Here is an 8460-nt window from a genome sequence, read left to right as displayed (position 1 = left end):
TTTCTTTGGAATAGGCATGAATATGGATCTCTTCCAGTCATTTGGCCAAGTAGCTATATTCCGTATTTCTTGTCAGAGACGAGTGAGTGCTTCCAGCGCTGCATCTGTTTGTTGAAGCATCTCAACTGGTATTCCATCAATTCCTGGAGCCCTGTTTTTTGCCACTGCCTTCAGTGCAGCTTAGACCTCTTCCTTTAGTACCGTATGTTCCTGATCATATGCTACCTCCTGAAATGGTTGAGCATTTGACCAGTTCTTTTTGGTACAGTGACTCTGTGTATTCCTTCCATCTTCTTTTGATGCTTCCTGCATCGTTTGATATTTTTCCTATAGAATTCTTCAGTACTGCAACTCGAGCCTTGAATTTTTCCTTCAGTTCTTTCAGCTTGAGAAATGCCAAGCTTGTTCTTCCCTTTCAGTTTTCTAGCTACAGGTCTTTGCACATGTCATTATAATATTTTACTTTGTCTTCTTGAGCCACCTTTTGAAATCTTCTGTTCAGCTCTTTTACTTCATCATTTCTTCCATTTGCTTTAGCTACTCGATGTTCAAGAGCAAGTTTCAGAGTCTCTTCTGGCATCCCTTTTGGTCTTTTCTTTCCTATCTTTTTAATGATCTCTTGCTTTCTTCATGTATAAATGTCCTTGATGTCATTCTACAGCTCATCTGGTCTTTGGTCATTAGTGTTCAGCGCATCAAATCTGTTTTTGAGATGGTCTCTGAATTCAAGTGGGATATATTGAAGGTCGTACTTTGGCTGTTGTGGACTTGTTCTAATTTTCTTCAGCTTCAACTTGAAGTTGCATATGAGCAATTAATTATCTGTTCCATGGTTGGCTTTGGCCTTGTTCTGACTCATGATATTGAGCTTTTCTATCACCTCTTTCCACAGATGTAGTGGATTTGATTCCTGTGTATTCCATCTGGTGAAGTCCAAGTGTATAGTTGCCGTTTATGTTGTTAAAAAAAGATATTTGCAATGAAGAAGTTGTTGGTGTTGCAAAATCCTATTATGCGATCTCCGGCACAGTTTTTATCACCAGGGCCATATTTTCCAACTACCAATCATTTTTCTTTGTTTTCAGCTTTTGCATTCCAGTCACCAGTAATTATCAGTGCATCCTGATTGCGTGTTTGATCAGTTTCAGACTGCAGAGGTTGGTAAAAATCTTCAGTTCTTCATCTTTGGCCTTAGTGATTGGTGTGTAAATTTGAATAATAGTCATATTAACTAGTCTTCCTTGTAGGTGTATGGATATTATCACATCACTGACAGCGTTACACTTTAGGATAGATCTTGAAATGTTCACTTTGACAATGAGTGCAAAGCCATGCTTCTTCAGGTTGTCATTCCCGGCATAGTAGACCAGATGATTATCTGATTTGGAATGGCCAGTAGCAGTCCATTTCAGCTCACTAATACCTAGGATATCGATATTTTTGCATTCCATTTCATTTTTGACGATTTCCAGTTTTCCTAGATTCATACTTCGTACCTTCTACGTTCTGATTATTAATGGATATTTGCAGCCTTTTCTTCTCATTTTGAGTTGGGCCACCTCAGCGAATGAAGGTCCCGAAGCTTGACTCCATCAATGTCATTAAGGTTGACTCTCCTGGTGGCCCCAGAATTTGGATTTTGGGTACCCAGACGGAACGTCCTTATTTTAGCAGTCATGATTGGTAGCTGCACTTGGTGGTGTGATTTTTGTGTTTACAAGTCCCAAGTTTACAAAAGGTTCACTCTCTGTCACATCTTGTTTTTCATCCTGAAGAAGTCTCCCAGTAAGGTCACCTGCAGCTCAGCCCTTGGATGGGGTTGTGGGCAGCAGGGCTGTCTTGGGTGACTAGGTACACCAGAGCATTTTAATGGGATGCATTGGTGGGTTTGCACCACTTTTTCTGTCCCCAGAACGGGTGGGGGACCTTGACTTCTGCTCGCTGCCATGCTTGGTTCTATAGGGTGTGTGCTGGCGGGTGTGAGCTACATGATGAGAATCCAACTCTGCGGGACCAGTGCTGCGTCCTAACATTGTGACCTTCACTTTGTTGAACCCTGGATTTCTCCTCTCTAGGGTGGTCTGAAGGCACTTGCCCTTTGCTGCCTGGGGCGATGGAGTGTGAGGATTGAGGGGAAACTCCTGGTGAGCCCTGCGGTGCTACTGTAAGACAAGAGGACAGTGAGGAGTGCCCAGCAGGAGACGGGCTGGAGGCTGTGCCAATGGGGAAGGACAGGACTTGTGTTGTCAGGGGACCAGGGCTCAGTGCCCCGTGGTGGCCCTGAGCATGACCTGGGTTTGAATCCTGGCTCCTCCGTGCTGTGACCTCGGGCAGCTTCGTAAAACCCCTCCATGCTTGAGTTTCCTCACTGATTCCATTATAACCCCCCACCCCTGAGAAGTACCTGCGGTTTAGGATTAAATGAGAGAAGTACAGGCTGAAAATAAGAGCCTGCTCTGGCCCATGGGGCACAGTGCATGCAGGGCCACAGGAGGCTTTCCTGCGTGCAGGGTTGTGTTTCAGGGAACTGAGCTCGGTGTGTGCTTCAACCAGAGCCTTGGAGCAAATAAGCTGTTTCAGAGTGGCTGTCATTGAGCAAGGGGCAGATCCTGGTCTCCCTGTGAAGTCGGCTGAGGGAGGCCAGTGGGCGGGAGGGCACCCCCTCGGGGCCTCCTGTGAGAGTCCTCTAGGTTTGTGGGGAGAAAGGGGTGTGTAAGCTGCTGGTGTGTCAGCGTGCCCCACAGCTGTCCCGGGCGGGAACGTGTCCTAGCATTCTGTCGGCAGAACTGCGTTTCAAGGGTAACCTCCGTTGGCTGTGGGAAATGGAGCAGAGAGAAGCCAAAATAGTTCCTTAACTGTCTTGGATGATTCTACTTCAGTTCCCAAAGAGATCTTTCTGGTATATTTTCTGGAACCCACTCCACCTGTCCCGTGGGGCCTGCAGCAGGCGTCTGTGGACCCTCTGTGTCAGGGAAAGCTCTGTGGACTAGGGGTCAGGAGGTTGTGCCAGTTCCAGCGGTTAGCCTCAGGCAAACCCCTTCACCTTCGTGTCCTCAGGTGCGTGATCCGCAGCTAGAGAAGATGCTGGTAATCTTGCCCTGCTCACCTCACCAGGGGCATCGGGAGGCTCAGAGGAGAGGACGAGGTGCAACCGCTTTACAGCCGACATACAGTGCTGCGTGACAGACAAGCTCTGACCCTCCTAATGAAATATTTTCTTTCTCAGTGATGTTGCAGCCTTTCGATTATGATCCCAATGAGAAAAGTAAACACAAGTTTATGGTTCAGTCTATGTTTGCACCACCTGACACTTCTGATATGGAAGCAGCAGTAAGTACTGAATGCTTCTTCTTGTTTTCGGTAATTAAAAAAAGAAAGAAAAGAAAAAGTTGTTAGGTACAGAATTGTGGACGCATGCATGGGGAATGTGTCATGATCGCTTAAAGGGGGATGGGGTTTGCCAGGGGGTTTGTACTTTGACTCCCTTTAGGGTTTTTCTAAAACTTTGATGAGTAATTTTAACCTTTTACATAATTTTCTAGAATACGATTCTTTCCTGAGTTTTATAATCTCGGTGTGCCGTAGCAGTTCTTTGCTCGGATGCATTGTAGTTGGAATGGTTTAGGGATTCTCCTCTCTACCCCACCCTTCTCCCACCCTGGGAGAGCAGAGTACTTCTCAGTGTAGGAAATGTTTCTTACCGTGTCTTCCCATCCCCGAGAAGCCAGAGGGGCATGAGAGAGTTGACTACCAAACACCCTTCACCCCTTTTGCTGTGTTCCCAGCTTCCTTCATGCTTCTCCCGCTTGTTACATGCATGTTGAAGTCTGTCTCTGTTTTTGGTAAAAATAAGAGATCCTGATTTCATAAAATAAATAAGTGATATTATTGATTTTTTCTCGGGGGAAAAAAAGGGATTGTATTAGAAATTCTCCCAGAAGGAAGTTTTTGTACATGTGGATGAATAAACAGGCCTCTGGGGCTGTGGGCGACTCACAGTCAGTAGCTGAGCCTTCTGTCCCTGGCCCAGCCTCGCAGTTGGGAAAAGAAAGGCAGATTGTCTTGGAACGTTTTCATCACCGCTTTCCAGTTTGTCAACCCAAACCAAGAGACCAAAGCCACCCAGGGAGCGTCTGCACATTTGAGTTCGCTCCATTCACGCTACACTGTAGTGTTTCTCTTTCCATGGGACACTCCCAACCCACTGCACGCCCCGGACCACCACACTGCCCTTTTTAGTTTGGAAATGCATAACTGGCTGTCTTCACGGATGTTTAGTTTTGGGGCAGAAAATTAAAGCTGAGCTAGATGTTTCCAGGTTGAGAGCACTCCCGGACAGTAGGCCCACTTCTTTCTGATAGAAGGGTCACTGAGGCGTTTACGACTTGCTCTTTGTTTCCTGGAAGATGATGTGTCACTTCCTGTTATTTTGTGTCGTCAAGGAAACTTATGGCCAACACAAACTACGGACTACCCAAGAGTGTGTTCTAGCTGGCTTTCGCTGCGTGGGGCCGTGAAAAGAACAGGTGAATGGGGATCTTGGGCTCGCAGCCTGCTTTTGCCTCTGACTAACCTGGTGGCCTTGGGCAGGTTTCATGAACTCTCTTGAGGTTTTTCATCACCTTTAAAATGGGGATGAAAAGCCACCCCCCAGGTTTGTTGTGAGGATTCCATGTGCTGTGTGTGTAAAACACCTGCACACATCCGATTGTTTTTTTCTGAAGACTGTCCCTAAGGCAGGGGCTGGATATGGTAGGTACTCAGTGAACGTTTAGCTCTCTTTCTTGTACGATTATTTTTATAACACTTTTTTTCTTTTAACGTCTGTTTGTTGTTGTTCAGAATGTGCACTTGGAGAAACAAACCGGCCATCTTCACAGAAGCTTCGGGAATACCAAAATGAGCAAAAAATAAAAATACAAATAATCTGTAGTTCTTTCAAACTAGACATAAACCAAAAACACCAAACCCATTGCCGTCTAGTTGATTCCTACTCATAGCGACCCTATAGGACAGAGTAGAATTCCCCCGCCCCAGGCTTGCTAAGGCAGTCATCTTTACGGAAGCAGACTGCCACATCTTTCCCCAGCAGAGCCGCTGGTGGGTTCAAACCACTGACCTTTCGTTTAGCAGCCAGGTGCTTAGCCACTGCTCCACCAGAGCTCCTAGATATTAGACATAACCACGTCGATAAGAGCTTTGTGCTTTTTCTTTATTTTAACTTGTTATTCTTTTGATATTCAAACCTACAGAAAGTCCAAAAAACAGAGTGACCACTTGTATAATCTTTACCTAGATTCACCATTTGTTAACATTTTGCCATATTTGCTTCATTTCTGTCATAATTTTCCTTTTTGCTGAACCATTTGAAAGTAAGTCGTAGACTTCATGACACTTCATCTCTAAACACTTCAGAACAGGGACATTCTCTTATATACCCACGATATTGTTACCACAGTTGAGAAGAATTGACATCACTTCAATAATACTGCCTAATAGATAAATCCTTATTCAGAATATTCCAGTTGTTCTGAAATGTCCTTTAGTTGTTCTTATTCTAGAAGATTACCCCAGCCCTTCTTGTTTTTCATGGCTCTGAATTTTGAGAGTCCAGGCCAGTGGACTTGTAGAATGTCTGCTTCCTCCTGAGTAGGTTCAGGGTAAACATTTCTTGGCAAGAATATGCCATAGGTGATGTCAGGTACTTCTTGCAACATTAGAGGCACTTAATGCCCTGTTGTCCCTCTTCTGCTGGTGACACTAAATTTCATCACGGGGTCAGAGCGTGACTCTCAGTGTCAAAGTGCGTTTTCCCCCTGTGGCTAATAAGTGACCTGGGACACTCGGGTGATCGCTGTCCTGCTCTCCAGGTGGCTGCAGCATCTGCTGATGGTCCTCACCTGACACTCTTTGTCACACGCAGACACACAGTCATGTGTGTCGTGTGTGTGTGCAGAGGACCAGACTGAAATTGTTTGTAATGTTTCCCCTTGTGATCTGTGATTTTCCCCACGTGGTAAAATGCTCTTCAGTATTGTGTGACTGGCAGCATGCTCTTGTATTGAATGGAGCTGCCACAGGCCCGCTCTTGTTCCACATTTAGATTGCCTCCATCTTGGGCTCTTGGTACCTGTGTTGCTCTAGCTGCCTCCTGCATGGTTTTGGGGGTCGGCAGGGGGAGTCTTCCTTTCTCTGTATTCTAACCTTGCTGCTGTGCTGGTCCACAATTCTTAGTTGTTATTGTTTGGTGCCGTTGAGTCGGTTCCGACTCATAGCGACCCCTGTGTATAACAGCAGGAGACACTGCCAATTCTTAGAGCACCCAGGGACTCCCGTCTGCTGCCCACGGAGGAGTGCACCAGGCGTGTGACGTCCCAGAGCGTGGGATTCGGCCAGGCGGGTGCTGACACCCACACACTAGAGGGGGTGGGCATGGGCCAGGGGTCAGCCAGACACAGCCTCTGTGGCAAGAGCAGCTCCTGCGCCCCTTCCAGAAATTACATCTTAAGCCCTCTAGAAGGCTGTGCTGGCCAGCAGGGCTTGCTTTCTTATGGAAAGCCGGATTACCTCTGGCCATCCCGACAATCCAGAAAGCTCTTGTCTCCTGGCGGTGGTCCTCTCTGTCCCACGTGCTCCCCACAGACTAGCAGCTCCAGGAGCATGCGTTGACTCTGAGGAGCCAGGCAGCAAGGCTTTGCGGTTTGTGAATGGTAATAAATATTCAGGAAAGCTAGTGTATTTAATCTTGTCATGTTAAAAATACTAAAATCTCAGCAGACTTAAGTTCTTTATTTGATATACATCAGGGCTTTCTCATTAAGAGTATTTTTCTGAAATTGTCAGTTATAGGAAGAAAATTATTCTTCCAGCAGCTTTATAATATCCTGATTATTAACTTGTTTTAGTGGAAGGAGGCAAAACCAGAAGACCTTATGGATTCAAAACTTAGATGTGTGTTTGAATTGCCAGCAGAAAATGATAAACCAGTAAGTATGTTTATAGTTCACAATAATTGAATGTTGCAAGCTGATGCTTATTTGCATACCATCTCCTACAAAACCCAGATTTAAGTTGACAAATTATTTTCCTTCCTCTGAAGTATGAAGAAAAAAATAAGCTGAAGTCAACACAGTAAGTGGGCCCTTATGAAATCCGCCTTTGAAAGGCTCACAGAACTAATTGAAACAGTTCTTCCTCCTGAAAAGTGCAACCTGTTGGCTGTGGAGATGTCATAAATCCCAGAAGCTGCTGTGGCTTGGCAGAGGGCTCTGCTGCTGTCCAGCAGTGGCGGGGATTTTCCCCAGGGCTCATGGGCCCCTGGTTGTGGAGCTGGATGACAGGTAGGGGGTAGGCACTCAGGGTCTCATTCTACAGTCGGTGTTGCCAGCTCCTTTCCCTCAGCACCCCTCCCCACCCCCTTTCCCTACCTACCTCCTCAGCAAAACCTACATTAGATCAGGGTTTCTCAGCTGCAGCTCTGCTGACATTTGGGGCCAGATAATTCTTTGTTGTGGGGGCTGTCCTGTGCATCGCAGAGTGTTCAGAAGCATCCCTGGCCCCCACCCACTAGATGCCCGCAAGATGTAACAACCAAAAAGGTCTCTGGACACTGCCACCACATCTCTGGGGACAAAATTGGCTCTCTACCCCTACCCCCCAGTCTCCATCCCCCAACTGAGAAGGATTTAACTCCTGCTCTGCTGAGGGGCAAGGAAAGGAGCACCTTCCTCCAAGCTGCCACTCACTTTTCTTGGAATGAGTTGAAACCCAGCAGTCAGCCTGGCTTGTGACCAGTTGAAGAGGGAAGACTGTATCTGAAATGCTAATCTGGACCTCCTTCAACCTGGTCAAAACCACTTAAGCTGTATTAAAAGCACATAGAACCTAGAAGGCAGGCAGAGCATTGAAGGACCCCGGCTGTTAACAGCTGGAGATGGGGGTAGGCCATGCTCTGAGACTTGCAGATGTTTCTGATGATCTCCAGGAACTCTGTTGATTTGTGTCAGAACTGTGTAGTAGTTCCTTTCTGCGCAGTAACTGACTGCTGTCACCGTCCTGGTTCTCTGAATGGGACGGTGGTCAGTACACTGGCCCTGGGAGGCAGACTGGAAGTTGAGAGCCCCCAGGTGATGACCCCCATCATTTATGTCCCCCTGCCCATCTGAGAGGTACGTGCCCTCCCCCACTCCCTTTCTCTAACCCTCAGTCAGTCTCCAGGGGGTAATACAGCACAGTCATGGCAGGGCATGGGGGGGCGCGTTTGCAGAACTGCCCTCCCCAGTGTGAAACATTGCAGGCACTGAGCCTGTTTTACCTTCATCCCGGCCTCCAAGGTCTAAGTTTGTGAAATAACTTGCCCCTCTGTCATGTCCCTCCCAGCCTCCTACCACTGCCCAGCCAGTCCTGGTGGTGCCCAGACCTCCATGGTGACCATCCAGCCAGTCCTGGTGGTGCCCAGAC

The 8460-nt window shown here is 47.0% G+C and overlaps 1 protein-coding gene across 1 annotated transcript in view; it reads left to right on the top strand.

Annotated features, from left to right (window-relative positions):
* The window catches only part of VAPB (VAMP associated protein B and C), a 74789-nt gene that overhangs the window by 62172 nt on the left and 4157 nt on the right, over positions 1-8460 (top strand). The window contains exons 3-4 of the mRNA XM_004370208.2: positions 3227-3330; positions 6906-6986. Coding sequence (XP_004370265.1) covers positions 3227-3330; positions 6906-6986 — 185 coding nt within the window. The remainder of the gene's footprint in view (positions 1-3226; positions 3331-6905; positions 6987-8460) is intronic.

This window comes from Trichechus manatus, unplaced genomic scaffold, assembly GCF_000243295.1.
Source record: "Trichechus manatus latirostris isolate Lorelei unplaced genomic scaffold, TriManLat1.0 scaffold00008, whole genome shotgun sequence".
Taxonomy (NCBI): Eukaryota; Metazoa; Chordata; class Mammalia; order Sirenia; family Trichechidae; genus Trichechus; species Trichechus manatus.
This window is presented reverse-complemented; position numbering and strand designations above follow the sequence as displayed.